At 35.3% G+C, this 16,174-nt stretch overlaps 1 protein-coding gene across 2 annotated transcripts in view; it reads left to right on the forward strand.

Moving 5' to 3' along the window:
* ATR (ATR serine/threonine kinase) overlaps positions 1 to 16,174 on the forward strand; it is a 39,012-nt gene extending 22,838 nt beyond the window's left edge. The window contains exons 28-47 of one of the 2 annotated variants that reach the window (XM_050978024.1): positions 236 to 414; positions 1,273 to 1,437; positions 1,787 to 1,878; positions 2,268 to 2,359; positions 2,734 to 2,911; positions 4,113 to 4,289; positions 4,676 to 4,835; positions 5,364 to 5,543; positions 6,824 to 6,966; positions 7,371 to 7,468; positions 8,543 to 8,775; positions 9,475 to 9,609; positions 10,275 to 10,475; positions 10,790 to 10,933; positions 11,627 to 11,777; positions 12,456 to 12,612; positions 12,740 to 12,893; positions 13,791 to 13,942; positions 14,184 to 14,289; positions 15,603 to 16,174. In XM_050978024.1, coding sequence (XP_050833981.1) covers positions 236 to 414; positions 1,273 to 1,437; positions 1,787 to 1,878; positions 2,268 to 2,359; positions 2,734 to 2,911; positions 4,113 to 4,289; positions 4,676 to 4,835; positions 5,364 to 5,543; positions 6,824 to 6,966; positions 7,371 to 7,468; positions 8,543 to 8,775; positions 9,475 to 9,609; positions 10,275 to 10,475; positions 10,790 to 10,933; positions 11,627 to 11,777; positions 12,456 to 12,612; positions 12,740 to 12,893; positions 13,791 to 13,942; positions 14,184 to 14,289; positions 15,603 to 15,776 — 3,071 coding nt within the window. In that variant the 3' untranslated portion in view covers positions 15,777 to 16,174. The remainder of the gene's footprint in view (positions 1 to 235; positions 415 to 1,272; positions 1,438 to 1,786; positions 1,879 to 2,267; positions 2,360 to 2,733; positions 2,912 to 4,112; positions 4,290 to 4,675; positions 4,836 to 5,363; positions 5,544 to 6,823; positions 6,967 to 7,370; positions 7,469 to 8,542; positions 8,776 to 9,474; positions 9,610 to 10,274; positions 10,476 to 10,789; positions 10,934 to 11,626; positions 11,778 to 12,455; positions 12,613 to 12,739; positions 12,894 to 13,790; positions 13,943 to 14,183; positions 14,290 to 15,602) is intronic. The other variant, XM_050978025.1, reaches the window with a different exon arrangement.

Genomic DNA, 16,174 nt, shown 5'->3' on the forward strand with positions numbered 1-16,174 from the left:
TATATCTAATATTATATTACATATATAATATTCTGTGCTGTCTTGCAAGATGTTGAAAGTTCACCAGAATTGTTTTAGATAAATTATTGTTGACAGAAGAAAAAAACATGTTCGTTAATTAGTACAGTTATCTCACTAAATTGTTAAACGAGTTAATTATATTTTGATGCATAAGGTAATTCTTATAAATGAAACTTCAGTTGACAAACTTTTTAATATGTCTTTTTCTCAACAGCATCAAGTGAGGACTATGGAGAATATCAAAATGTGACACGTTTTCTAGACCTCATTCCCCAGGATACACTTGCTGTAGCCTCCTTTCGTTCCAAGGCTTACACCAGGGCTGTGATGCACTTTGAATCATTTATAACAGAGAAGAAACAAAATATTCAGGAACATCTTGGATTTCTTCAGGTTCTGAAGTTCTTTTTGGTTTTTGTTTTTTATTTTAAGATGAAAATGCATATGATAAATAAAGCTTGGTCAAATTCTTCTTTGTGATGTGAAAAAGAAAAGATTTATTTGGGCACTTGTTAAATACAAGTGTTTAGTCATCTGTGTTTCAGCAGTATTTAGTAAGTTCTCTTGCTTGGCATGCTTCTTATATGAAAAAGAATTATTAGCTTTCTATTCTATATTAAAAGATTGTAAATTCCTGAAAATAATTAAATACGGGTTTGTTGATAGGATAACATTTATTGCTTTGAAGTTGGCTCTGTGCCTTTTGCCAGAAAATACAGCCAACTATAATAACCAAAAAAAAGTGCCAAGTACATTGGAAGAAATTCCAAGAGGCTTATTCTAAAGTAGAAAAAGAGCCAATGCTAAAGGTATTGCAAATTCTAGAAATTATTTTTAAGAAGTATTTAAACCTGTGGGATGATCCTGTTTGTGGTTCCCTATGGTTTATATTTGTCAGTGACACTTCAAATTTGAAAAAAACTTAGCATGTTGCTTTTTCACCAAAAGTAAACATCTTTATGCTATCGTGTAATAATAGGATATTTATTTTACTCTTTATACAGATGGTTTCAGATAAGTTCATGTGGTAGTCTATCAATAGCATGAGATCATAAATATTACTGTATACTAAGAAGTAGGGCTCAGCTGTGGAAGGAGCCTGGCAAACCTGACATCTTAAATGAAAATTTATTACCAGTGAATCCTACAGAGTAGTGTGTGCTCCATGTTCAAGAAGTTCTGCAATTCTACAGATTACTGTGAAATAACTTTCTGTTCTTAATGGCCACATCCAATTCTGTTTGAATCTAGAAATTGTATGCTGCTATGCATGAGCCAGATGGAGTGGCTGGGGTGAGCGCCATTCGGAAGGCAGAGCCATCTCTCAAAGAACAAATCCTTGAGCATGAAAGTATTGGTTTGTTAAGAGATGCAACAGCCTGCTATGATAGGGCTATCCAACTGGAACCTGATCAGGTAAATATTTTTTTTCTTTTTTAATAAATATAATTATTATTTTTAATCTTATTAGTTCACAGATGACTAAGGCATAAAAAGTTCAGAATATTTAAGTCAAATAGGAATCTAAGTGTTTATTGTGCCAGTTGCTAAATAATTATTGCTGTTGGAAGTGGCTTATGAACTGAAACAGATCGCTTACTGGATTTTTTCAATGTTCATTTATCTTATGGTGCAGTTAGTTATGCCTTCCTGTATTCTAAAAAGCACCCAAATGAGCATATGTCTTCCTTCAGATTGCCATGAGTTTAATTAATGTGTCTGTAGGGTTTTAATTTGTTGGTTTGGGTTTTTTTCCTCTTTCTAGATCATTCACTATCATGGTGCAGTGAAATCCATGTTAGGCCTTGGTCAGTTATCTGCTGTAATAACTCAGGTCAATGGAGTGCTTGCGAACAGGTACTGTAAGCATCTAATACACAGTTCATTTGAATAATATGAAGCTCTGGTATAAATCTCTGCCTCAGTAGCCATTTCTGCTCATTATCAAACATTTGAGGCTTATTAAACTTAATTGAATTAGCAGTGTGAAGCTAGAAAACTTTGAGTGCTTTATCTATAAATTATTTATTTCAGGCAGTCCAGAAGTTTTGGATCATGTTGTACAGATCTTACTTGTTATCAGTGCATGTCCTTTGGTTTTACTGACTTTCTTTAGAAGCAAGCTTATCTTGCCTCTTTTCAAGTAAGAGAAGTTTTATCTAAAGAACACTTGCTAATGTAATGTAGGATTAACATACTGAGAGGAGACAGCACGAAATTGTATTGCCTTTGTTTTCTTTTAATAGGTCTGAATGGATTTCTGAGTTGAACACTTACAGAGTGGAAGCAGCCTGGAAACTATCACAATGGGATTTACTGGAAAATTATTTGGCTTCAGGTATACATGAAAGGATTAATACTTCATTGCATTTCTGAACAATTGTATGTTTTAGTTTAATCATCTTGAATCAAGGGGCAGCTATTGTTATTTGGTTTGGATTTCAGTGGTAGGAAGATTGGTTCTGACTGTGTTCTGGATTTTGTAACTGAATTTGATTGTAACCTGTGTAGTCTTTGAGCAGAAGTTTTGAGTGTGTGTATCTTTTGAGTCTGTTTGGCTGGGTGGATTGTGGAGTTGAATTATACAGTGTTAATAACATGCAATTACTTAGTTCTGAGAAAGAGGTTTTTTTTCCAGTAGTATGTTAAGACAAATTAGTATCTTCAGGTTAAGCTGCTTAAAGAAGCAGAGGCTTCTTTTTCTCCCCAAAGATGTGAAGTCTACTACTTGGAGTGTCAGACTGGGACATTTGTTATTATCAGCCAAGAAGAAAAATGAAGCAGCTTTTTACGAGACACTCAAGGTTGTTCGAGCAGAGCAGATTGTACCCCTCTCAGCAGCAAGCTTTGAAAGAGGATCCTATCAGCGAGGATATGAACACATTATCAGGTTTTTCATTTTCATGGCACTATTTTTAAATTCAGAAACCATGTAATCAAGTATGCAGCAGAAAGAATTTTGAATTTCTACAGTAAATGATACATTTTTTGTCACCTTTTTTTAATATTCATCCAACTGAAAACCTTTTATTAGTTAGGAATTTATATTTATCCTTGATGGAAAACATTCCCAATAAAACTATGTGGCATGGTGTTTCCAAATCAGCTAGCAAGCAAATGTAAACATCAGGTAATAAAAACCAGCAATTTAATTCCATGCTTGAAGTAGTACAAATAGGCCAGTAACTCCATTAACTTCAGAGCATTGCTTTTGATCTGTATGGAGGCTGAAAAGCACTCCCTTTTTATAAAGCAAGAGCAGTAAGAGTTATACCCCATCCCTTTTCTTTATTATTAAACTTTTAATTTGGCTGCAGTAGACTAAAAAGTGAGTAGCTTTTTTGAATAAAAAGACTTAATACTTCCTCTGCACTGTAAATGCATCCTTATGGCAAGATATTGGCTGAAGCCAGTTGAAGTGCCTGTTTTAGTTACTTCTTAATTCTATTTTCTGTTGGTAATTTCTGCAGTCTTGTTTGGGAAATGAAGTTTGGGGATTGAGAAAGAAGTGTTTCAAAGTAGTTTCCTTAAGCCACTGATCCAAGCTACTTGGGAGCCTTTCAAGAATCACTTTTTCTCTGTCAGATGTACCCACTACATTTGTACCCACTTCTCTTTGCCTGTGAGAACTGGGGCATTTACAACCACTCAGCTTTCCATCTTTACAGGAACAGATATTCACAGTAATGGTATTTTTAAATAAATGGAATAACTTCACTTTAAGTAAAAGTATATTGCTGTTAATTAAAATGAGATTTGTTGAAAATGTCAGACTTACTGAAGAATTGTTGCTGAAAGTAATAGATAGAAATATTCTTTCCAAAGATTGACTTCCTCTCTGAGTGATCTATATTGTCTCACTCAGCAGCTTGACAAAGGAATATTGAGGAAAAAACAAATCAGTTTATAAATCCTGGATTTTTTGTGCTTGCTTTTGCTGCATTTTTGCTTTTTAGAATAAATCCTACTGGGTGACATTATTTACAGGGCCAAATTTTAGAAAGAAATTTGCAAAAACTTTGTAAGATCTGCATGTATCTCAACCAGCAGTCAGTTCTCACCAATTTCTTGCCTTTATTTTGCTAACACAGGTTGCATATGCTGTGTGAGTTGGAACACAGTATTGGGCCAATGTTTCAGCAACCAGATGGTGACCACAGCAGAGATTCTCTGAACTGGTGTGCTCGTATTGAAATGACCCAAAACTCTTACAGAGCAAAAGAACCCATTTTAGCACTGAGAAGGGCTTTGCTTAGTCTCAGTAAAAGGTGAGGACATGACTGTTTCTTGTCTGTGTTGTATTCTCAATGATACTCTGGGTTTCCATATATGTGTTAGAAGAGAGAAGAAAAAACTCTGGGAATTTGTTCTAAACAAAAGCAGTCCTCCAGTATTATGTACCTTCAAAATAAGGAGGAGAAGCAGTGTCTAAAGGAAAGAGAAGCAAGAAACAGGGAGAAAGTGTATTTATTTCTAGTCCTAAATGGAAAAAAAAGGTGAAACAAATGTATTTAAATAGTTTTAAATCATTATTATGTAGTATATAATTTCTTGAGAAATTCAACTTGTGTTTCAACACACTGATTTTTATTTCAGATTTTAAAGTAGCATTCAAAATAGAAATGTTTTATTTTTTGCAAAAATGTCCCTGCAGCCAGGATTACAGTGAGCTTGTTGGACAGTGTTGGCTCCAGAGTGCCAGAGTTGCCAGGAAAGCTGGGCATCACCAGACTGCCTATAATGCTCTGCTGAATGCTGGGGAATCAACACTCTCAGAACTTTATGTAGAAAGAGCAAAGTGGCTCTGGTCCAAGGTAAGGAAAACAGAAATGGAATTTAATTTCCTACATGCAGGAAAATAATATTTTTAATTTTCTTCAAGAAAAAAATGGCACACAATCAGCATATGTAAAACACGATATGTCAGCTAGGACTATCAACACATTGCAGCTGATCCTCCAGGTGCTGGTCAGCCCTGTTCTGTATCCATTGACCTTCCTGGCACCCTTGTATAAAACTGGTTGTTTACCTGTCTCTGCCAATGCAGCCCAGGCAAATTTACATTATTTTAATAGTAGATGTCTTCTTAATTTGTTTCCTTTTAACTGATAGCTGTAGGCAGCAAACACGATAGAAATTACTGTGGTACACCTAAAGGCACTCACAAGTGCTGAGATAACAAGGAATACAAGAAGCATTTTAAGTCAGTAATATTCAGTTACCACAGCCAGAATGGCCTAGAACACATCTGAGGACATAGGTTGGCCTTAATAACAGCTCTAAGAGGGGAGTTTGCCTCTCTCTTATTTAAAGTATATAAAATGATTTTGTCTTTCCCTTAGGGTGAAGTTCATGAAGCACTAATTGTTCTCCAGAAGGGAGTTGAGTTATGCTTCCCTGAAAATAAAGCACCCTGCAACAGCAAAAATCAGCTCATCCATGGTCGGGCAATGCTGCTGGTGGGCAGATTTATGGAAGAAACTGCTAACTTTGAAAGCAATGCAGTCATGAAAAAGTATAAGGTAATCTAGAATATTACTGTTAACAAGGCAGGAGCTTTGAATAATAATGTATTCCTTAAGTAAGCTGTTGTTCTGCTCCTGATGGTATCAACCAAGTATAACATCAATGGGATTAAAGAGTGCATCCATTGTAAAGATTTACCTGTCTTAACCAGGTTTAATGTAACACATCAGTACAGGGAAGACTACAGTTCATATAATTCTTTTTAAATGAACAAGTTACAGAAGTATGGCTTTTTTCTCATGCTTGCACAGATTAGAATTCCTCACTAAAATGTGGACTTCTCCAAATACTCAGAGTTGACTTGGTGATCCATTGCACAACTCTTCAGTGTTATTTCTCTCTCTGGTAGTGACTTGTAAGTGTGATTTAAATGTGCTTCCAGTCTCTGAAGGACTAGGAAAAGGGCCAACTGGTGTGATTGTCCAAACAACACAGCACTGCATGCTTCATCTTGTGATGCCTGTGAAATACTTTGTGGCATTGGTTAATATTGCTTTCTAAAACAGTAGGAGATGCAGATGTTTATGCTTCCTTAAAAGCAGCATGTCTCCTGTCCAAGTTTTGGCATTTGATACTACTAATAGTTAATCCTGTCTTACTAGATAACATACTTCTGTAAAAGTCATTTAGAGAAAAATGTAAATTTATCAAATCAAATGAAGGTTGAAATAATGTAAACAAAATTTCAGTGGATTCCATGAAAACACTAACACTCAGTACTCTCTGCTAAGTATTGGCACAGGAAAGAAGCCAGTGTTGTTAGATAAGGGATGTCCCTCTCACCAATTATTTCTTTTCTAATACATGTCACACAATTTTTTGTTTTTCTTTCAAACATCATGATTTAGAAGGAAAAGAGAAATGTGAAAAATATGGAATCAGATTCATTAGGGTCAGGAAGGTGGTAGGGTCCAACTGTTAACATCATAGTGTTTCACTTTTCAGAAAGCTCTGAGAAAGCCAGTACTGAGTTATTAGGATCAGGAACCTGATTTTAATGAAAGTGGGATCTTTCCTAGTTCAGGAATCCCTTATCTTGAATTGTCTGTCTCCAAAACCAAAATGTATTTCAAAAATGGACTTCTGGTTTGTAGAGGCAATTATCTTGAGGCAAAATTAGAATTTTTGGAGTTACACGGTTAACAATTAATAACTTATTGCACATACTCTGCACAACGTAACTAATACGAGATTATTTCTTGAGAAGATTTATTTTTATTTTTTATTTTTAAGTTAGCATCCTCTCAGGAGTAATTGTCTCATTTTGATGTTGCAGGATGTTACAGTTTTCTTACCAGAATGGGAAGATGGACATTTTTATCTTGCAAAATACTATGATAAATTAATGCCGATGGTAACTGACAACAAGATGGAAAAACAAGGAGATCTGATTAGATACATAGTTCATCACTTTGGGAGGTTAGAGGGGACCTTTGCTTATTTTTTGTAAAAGGATGACAATTATACTGGGGAAAAAAACATTTCTGTAGGAATATATTGTCTTTCACCGATTCAGACTGACTCCAATTTTTCTGCACCATTGTAAAACAAAGTACTACATGCTTCCTTTTTTGTTTTCATACATAATTAATTTTACTTCTGACTAACCAATTGTGTCTTCTGTCAGACAGTTAATTATTTAATCTGTGATTTTGAGTAATAAAAACAAACCCTTTGTCTAATTTTTGGTTGTTGCAGATGCATTAAAATGCTGACATAAATTTCTAAAGTTAGAGTGGAATATTAAACAAATGAGAATGTAAAATTTGTATCACTTCTAATATATATCATTAACATACTTTGATTTAAATGTTTAATCACAGGTCTCTACAGTATGGAAACCAATTCATTTATCAGTCAATGCCAAGAATGCTGTCTTTATGGCTGGACTTTGGAGCAAAAGCATATGAATGTGATAAAGGTAGAACATTTCTTCCCAGTACACAGTTCCCATGCCATTCTTTTGAATAGATGATTGAAAGAATGGTGAAGTGTATTTACAGTTTTTAGTTTAGATTTATTGCCTGAGGTTATATGGAAACAAGAAAGTCCTTACTACTGTTCTTGTAAAATACAAGATGTTAATATGCAGGAGAGTATTAATTATTGTAATTAAATATTCCAGAATTTTTCCCAAGTATATAGTGAGACAACATTGTTCCTTGGGTAACTGAAGGCATTAGATACAGGGAAAATCCTTGCATGTCCCTGGTCACCACTTCTAAGATGCCTCATGAGTGATGACTAATAGTTGTATGCCCTTGCTACAGTAAAGTGTTAGGCCTTGGAGGTTTTTTTCAATTTGTTTTGGTTCCAGTCTTTGAAGGAATTTTACTTAAATTTTCCACCTCATTTTACTGTAACAAAGGGGGAAAAAATCTTTTAGGCAGCAGCATGAAGGCATGAGAAACTTAACACCACAGATGCACTCTGGGTGGGAGATTCTGGTACAAAATTGCAAATACTGCTTGCAGATGTGGAGTGAAGCAGACATTTGTGCTCCTTAATCTTGTCCTCATTCTACACACTTTGGTCAAGTGTTTGGCTGCAGGCACATCAGATCCTGGACTCTGAGGTGCTGGTGTGAAACTCAAGTTGGGTCCTCAGGGACAGGGGTGGAGATAGGAGCAGATGTGCTAATTTCATCCCATGGAAAGACTTTCTTCCTTTCCTCTCCACTAAAGAGCATTGGAATCCTTTTCTCAGGCAAATACATGGAGTGTTTTTAGCCTGTAACTGTATCATTTTAGAGCAGTCATTTTAGGAGTGTAAGGAGATTTAATTTCCTGGTATTCTGCTTAGTTAAATAGCGTAGGTATTCAGTCACTGTATGCTGTGTTAAAAAGAATTTTACAGTTGGAGCTTTTTTGTTGCCTTCAAAATTTTTTGGCTTATGAAATTGCCAACAAAATATTATTCTATAGCCTTGATTTAAATGGCTTTGCACTTGCAGTGGGGAGAACCAGGAATATGGTCTTGTCTTTTCATTTTTCAGCAGGTCGTTCAGAACGTGGTCAAATGAAAAATGATCTGGCTAAAATAAACAAGGTGATTACAGAGCACACAAATCACCTGGCACCTTACCAGTTCCTGACAGCCTTTTCTCAGCTCATCTCCCGAATCTGCCATTCTCATGATGAAGTCTTCGCAGTTCTGATGGTGATTGTTGCTAAGGTGTTTTTAGCCTATCCACAGCAAGCAATGTGGATGATGACTGCTGTGTCCAAGGTACCTTGATATGTATAGCTACACCTTTATTAAGTTTACAAAACTGTTTTTCTCAGAAAAGTAAATATAAGCCATTTTACTCTACAGCTGATAAGAAGGATTTGAGAGTCTCATTTGTTGTGATACAGTGTTATAGAAGAGAATATCAGTGCCATCACTGCAAATGATTTTATTGCAGTCTTAATTCAGATATTACAGTTTAAGTGTTCCAAATTGGAATGCTAATATGCATCCAAACTTGTACGGTATATTAGGAAAGGAAATTTGAATAACAAATAGCTGATGAATTGTGTAGTTATGGCAACAGATTTTGTTGCATTTACAAATTGTGTTATAGTACTTTCAGTCCTGTAATCAAAGAATCAACTTGGTAGATAGCTGTACAAGTAATTACTTAGCAGTAAGGTCATTCCAAAGCAGACTGGGAAGTGTGCTGCCTACTGTTTCTTGAGGCTGGTGAAATAACATTCAAGATACACTGACATGTTCTTGAATATTGGTCTTTATGTTGTGGGACTCCCAAGAATGGTTTCAGAAGTAACCCCCACACACCCAACAACAGTACCACTTCAGCTTTTCAATTGAAGTGCATCCTTCTCCAGATATTAAATATGATCAGCAATAAGGAAAGAATTGTTAACCACTAAGGGGGATTCTTCAACTCTTTGTTTAATAAATTTTAACTTTCTTTTTTTTCAGTCCTCTTACCCTATGCGAGTCAATAGATGTAAGGAAATTCTGAACAGAGCTATTCACATGAAGGAATCTTTAGCAAAATTTATTGGAGATGCCACACGCCTTACGGACAAGCTGCTGGAACTCTGCAACAAACCGGTACCTACAGAAATAAACAAATGACTGCAGTTGTAGGATTAGTCAAGAATGTCATGCAAAAGCTGCTTCTGATTGCTTTCATTAGCTAAATAATAATAATAATAATAATAATAATAATAATAATAATAATAATAATAATAATAATAATAATAATAATAATATAATAATAATACATCCATATTAATCATTATTATATAATAATATTACTGTAGTTTAGCAGAAACTGCATTAAATTGTAAAACATTTAAAACAGCTCTAAATCGAGCACACTGTAAAATCTTGCAGTACATAATGGCTTGTTTAACAGTGCATGGACTTTACATTGTTTTGTACTTTCACATATCATTCATGCCCATTAATTTTCAGAGTTTTACTGTAAATATAGGGTGGTTGTGCTTTTATGAACAAATCAACTTGATAATAAAGGTAGAACTAAATTCTTTCATTGTTCTCTATTGATATTCAAAGTGAAAAATAAGTCTGTCATATTAACCAGATATATTTACTTCTTGATTATTTAATTTGAAATGTAGCTTGCTGTTCTTATTACAATCAGCATCTATTACTCTAGTCTATTTATTAGTTAATATGAAAGGGCAGTATTTTTTAAAGTGTTTGTTAACTTTAAAGGTTATTTCTAACTTTAGTCATCTTTTTTTTTCAAGGTTGATGGAAACAACTCAACATTAAGCATGAGTATTCATTTCAAAACACTGAAAAGATTAGTAGAAGAGCCCACATTCAGTGAAATTCTCATTCCCTTGCAATCTGTAATGATACCAACTCTTCCCTCAATTCCTGGTACCCATGCTAACCATGACCCTTTTCCTGGCTGCTGGGCCTACATTGCAGGCTTTGATGATGCGGTAAGGCTCTAGTTGTCACCTGCTTTTTCACTTCATGTTAAACAAACATAGCTGCAAATACATCTCTGTTGTCTAGAAATGGGAGGAGGAAGTAGGAAATTCCAAAATTACTTCTGTGGAAGCTGAGTGGCTTCTGTCACAGCAGCCTGAGGGAGGTGTGGCCCCTTGCAATCAGATAAAGATTTGGTCTGAGGTTAATGTGCTGCAGCACCGTGGAAGTGCTAACACAATTGGTTGCAGTGGTTTATTACAATTACACACTTATTTTGGATAATCTGATACAGATGTTAGTAAAGAAGTTTATTTTTCTTTAGGTGGAAATTCTTGCCTCACTTCAAAAGCCAAAAAAGATCACCTTGAAAGGTTCAGATGGGAAATCTTACATTATGATGTGCAAGCCAAAAGATGATCTGAGAAAAGACTGTCGCCTCATGGAATTCAACTCCCTTATTAATAAGGTTTGATGAATGAGACAATCAGGAGCATTATACTTATTGAACAGGAGCGATCTAACAAAAAAAGCCAATTTGGCTTTAGCAAAAAACCAGTAGCAATTGATAGTGTATGACTTCTTACAGACTTCTGAAAACAATAACACATTACAATATTCTGCCAAAACAATCGCTTATTCCAGCAAAAATAGACAGAACAGGTTATTTACAATAAATAAATATCTGTAGACTTTCTGCTGTCAAGCTTAATTTTTCTTATTTAGTAATTTCTAATATATTTTATAAAACACAGGTAAATTAATTTTTTCATACTGAAGTGTTGCTATACCTCTTATTTTAGTTCTGTTTTGCTTTTCAGCAGTATGCTTAAGGTTAAGGTACGATGTCTTCTGAGAGGGTAAAGCAAATTACAGCATCTCTGAAACGCTAAAAGATTTATTTCAAATACTGCTTTTAAGGGATTTAAGCCATGTACAAGTTATACAATTTGACTATTTTATTGCAAAATCCTCTTTTTTTAATTTACTTTGGCGAACAGATGCACATTTTGCTTTCATTTGACCCGCTGCAGACTGTGAAGCTTAGATTTTTAAATTCTAGATTGTGTGATTAGAAAGTAGTTATAGATAGAATGTAAATGCTATAGATCCATTCTGATCTATGTGTTCTGTGTTAATCTCATTTTCCTTTTGTGAATAGTGCTTAAGAAAAGATGCAGAGTCCCGTAGGCGAGAGCTCCATATCCGCACCTACGCAGTGATTCCATTAAATGATGAGTGTGGCATAATTGAGTGGGTGAATAACACTGCTGGTCTAAGGAATATCCTGATTAAACTTTATAAGGAGAAAGGTAAAGAAATATATTAGAATATAGTAAAAGTTTGTAGATATTTTTAATGGGCTTGTATCTTTTTAAGTAAAGGAAGCAAATGGCAGGAGTCAGGATATATTCTAGGAAGATGTAGTCACATGTATTTTTATCTATCAGCAATGTATTATTATTCATATGTGTGGTAGACTTTTGCTCTTAAATGGAAGACAGTTGGCACTTGGAATGAACAAGTTCCTTACAAGTACTGATACCACAGGCATCTGAATACTTTCCTACATACAGTGATGTAAATTGTTTCAGCAGCATAGGGATGTGCAGCACTGAATAATAAAAAATGCTGTGAACTTCTTCTCTAGATTTGATTTGTTATTTTTCATTTCCGTTACATTTATGTGTGATAATTAAGATAATATACAATTGAATCAAGGTTAGGAATATAGCAGCTTTACAGAGAAAATATCAGATTTCTTTTGAATTTCTTGTTAACAAAGCACCTTTCCGATCAGTGCAGTAAAAGTTTGGGGAAAAACTTCCCTGTACCCTACAACCAACATGGTTTATAGATTATTTTTCATTTGATCATTTATTTCAACTTTATGGAAACATTTATTTTCCTTAAATTATCATATTATAATAGTACATATAAGGCTTTGTATTTGGGTATTTCTTCTGCCTAACTGAGGAAGTCTGTTGCAGGTATCTATATGACTGGGAAAGAACTGCGGCAGCACATGCTTCCAAAGTCAGCACCTTTGTCTGAAAAGCTGAAAATGTTCAAAGAGGTCCTTCTGCCTCGTCACCCTCCTCTCTTTCATGAATGGTTTCTTAGAACATTTCCTGACCCTACTTCATGGTGAGTGACTGGGGTTGTGGCAGCTCAAGAACATCTACTTTGAGTATTTCCCTAAGAATTAAGGGGCCCGCAGGATGAGGGCAGCAGAGGCGAGCAGTGCCTCAGAGCTGCCTGCTCTGTCTCACAGGTACAACAGCAGGTCAGCCTACTGCCGCTCTGTTGCCGTCATGTCCATGGTGGGCTACATCCTGGGGCTGGGCGACCGCCATGGCGAGAACATCTTGTTTGATTCTTTCACTGGCGAGTGTGTGCATGTGGATTTCAACTGCCTTTTCAATAAGGTGAGAAATGCCACTTGCTCAATGTACTCTGTATGTGATATGCAGATATGTTATACATTTCTGTCTTTGGGGTTTTTTCCCAAGTTTTTATTGTAACATATCCATTTTGTTCTTTGTCTCACTTTGTCTTGTATTTATATCCCAAAAAAGCCTGGGATACATAAAGAGGATGTAATCGTTCTGTGTGCTGCATTCAATGAAAACCACCATTTTGATTTTGCCAATATCAGATGACCTGATGTGGATACACTGAAACAGCCCAAATTTTAGACTGTTCATATTTTGTGACTCTCCTTTCTCCACTATCACGCTCCAAACAAAACTGTAATTGCTACATTTAGAATTCTGTTCTCTCTCCCACAAATTCATTACAAAAACTCCAACAGTTCTGTAAAATAAACAGCAGAAATTGTGGCCAGATTGGGATTTGGAGATTTGGTGTTCCAGATGAAAGATGGTTTTGGTGTGGGACATAAGGCCTTTTTAATTCTGATATGTGAGGTAGAAATATTGTTAGGTTATTTCTTCTGGTTTCTTTTTAGTAAGTCTAAATTGTCCTATATTTTAAAAATGTTTTTAAGCTAACTTGCATATTATAAAAGAAAAGTTAGTATTTTGCAATGAGATTACAAAGCATAAATATATATTTAAGAACAAAATTTTATACCCTGTATTAGTGTGTTCAAACAGGGAAAAAGAGGTTATTTGGACAACGTTATCTTTTACTCATTGTAGTTTCCCCTTATCTGAGTAGGACTGTGAGCTGAGCAAACATCTCTTGCCAGCTCAGAAACTGCCACTGACAAAGATGGAGGAAAAAACCTAAAGCCAATGCCAATGTTACTCTTTAATAATGCTTAAAACACTTAGGGCATACCTTTGTTTCTCAATGTAAAGGGAGAAACTTTTGAAGTTCCGGAAATCGTTCCTTTCCGCCTCACCCACAACATGGTTAATGGGATGGGCCCTATGGGAACTGAGGGTCTCTTCCGAAGAGCCTGTGAAGTCACCCTGAGGCTGATGCGAGATCAGAGGGAGCCTCTGATGAGGTATGGCTGCTGCTTTTGCTCCAACCTCCTCAAAGCTGTCTGTAGTCTAAACATGTGCAACAGTAACTGCTGGGGAATCTGCCAGTTCCAGCATATGCCTGTCCTGCAGCTCACTCTCACCAGGACATGGAGCTTAATATAAATATTCAGCATTAACTACAGGCTCCTGTCAGTGTTTGTGTTTTTAAAATTAAATGAATTTTATGTAATATATCCTTTTCTAAATTTTTAATTTATTTAGTGTCTTAAAGACTTTTCTGCATGATCCTCTTGTGGAATGGAGTAAACCTGTTAAAGGAAATACAAAAGCCCAAGTGAATGAAACTGGAGAAGTTGTCAATGAAAAGGTGAGTTTAAACAAACACAACCTGAAGTATTCAAATGTCAAATGTCCATTATTGTTACGAATTACGTATTTCCTAATTGAAACTTCATCTTTTTTTCTTCCATTTAAAAATTTCTCTGGTTGTTCTTTGTTATCTCTCTGTAAATAATTTTTATCTGTAAAGAGATTTTTTTTTTAACTGAAAAAGATGTAATTTATCTACTAAAGAACCAAACAAAAAAGCCTGTGATTCTCTCGTTGGTGTTACTAAATCAAGGACGGTATCAGCAGAAGCAATGGATCTTGTTACTCCTCACTTCCAGAGTTCTCCAGATTCACGGTGATGGTAACATCTGGAGCCCTTTCCATGTGTATTTCTATGCTTTTCCTAAGTGGATATTTATTATTGAATAAATATATGCCTTGGTACATATAAAGAATTATGTGATTAAAATTAAGATTTCATGCTGTTTCTTTGTTAGCTGCTGCTGAAGACTGTATTATTCATCCAAAATATAGCTTAATTTTTATTATCTTCCCTCTGTGCAAAATTTCTGATTTGTCCCTTTCTATTTTTGGGGGGTTTTTAAAGGACTGTTTAATGAAAATAAATGTGTAATAGCAGAAAATACTTAGGGAGCACTGACAAACATAACAGCTAAGATAAGGAAAAACTACATCTCTGAAACTGTATGACAGCAAAGAACTTACCTGATCTATTTCAGCACAGAAAATCTTCTGGTCTTCAAACAGTTACTAACCAGGCTGTGTCTACATTCTTTTACAAGAATTTTCTTTTACAAGACCACCCACATAATTGTATATGTTAACTGCTTTTTCTGGAGGAGTGCCAATGTTATGCTTGAGCTTTAAAGGAAAATGTGTGAGTGTAATTGGTATGAACTAGCAACTCCAGTGGGCCTTGGAACAGCTCATTTTGAGATGCTCAAATTCTGACCTAAATTTTCCAGACTTAAATTTTATCCAGAATTCCAGGAACAAGGCTAAGAAAATGTTGCATTTGTTTAAAATAATTTGTATGCAATAAAGCTTTCTAACAATTCCCAAATATATTTATATAGCTCTTTCAGTCTCCTTTGGTAACTTTAAACTGTAAAAATGTAAGGCAAAAGTTATAGCTTGACCAATAATATATCCATTCTAGAGAATTGTTCTTAAAAGTGAGTGGCCTTTGTTTTCAATGTAGCTGGTATAGGCATCTGCATTTTGTATTAAATTATAATATGATTTCAAACACATCCTAAGAAATACTGGTTTTATTTTGAGAAGTGTAAGTTCATGAATAGTACCAATTTTCTTTTTTCTTCCTTCCAGGCCAAAACCCATGTGCTTGATATAGAGCAACGGCTTCAAGGTGTCATTAAGACTAGAAACAGAATCAAAGGATTGCCTTTATCTATTGAAGGGCATGTTCACTACCTCATTCAAGAAGCAAGTGATGACAACCTGCTCTGCCAGATGTACATGGGCTGGGCTCCATATATGTGATATTTGTTCCCTTTGGAATGGTACCATCCACAAGTGCTGTGGCTATAATATTGTTGGGAAGGAATCAGTCAGTGGTACTTGGTTACTTCTGTTGATTTTTGGCTGCAAGCAGAAGAACAGGTTTATTGTCTTCCAAAATCTGTGTCAAATGTACACTGCCCTTTCAAGGATGCTATGAATGCAGATGTGTAAGGTTCTAGGACTTACCTTTTGTACACACAGAGAAGGCAGAGAAGAACTGCTTAAAAATTAGACTATGCAAAGCTCTGCAAGTTTCTGACTATATGAAAGATTTTCATGATGTTGACAGATGCATTCTGTAAAGTACTGTATATTTTTGTAAACATGTTTCTCATTTGGCTTACATTAGAAAATAAAGCAATGAAGTTTAATACTGA

The sequence above is a fragment of the Serinus canaria genome, chromosome 9, assembly GCF_022539315.1.
Source record: "Serinus canaria isolate serCan28SL12 chromosome 9, serCan2020, whole genome shotgun sequence".
Lineage (NCBI taxonomy): Eukaryota > Metazoa > Chordata > Aves > Passeriformes > Fringillidae > Serinus > Serinus canaria.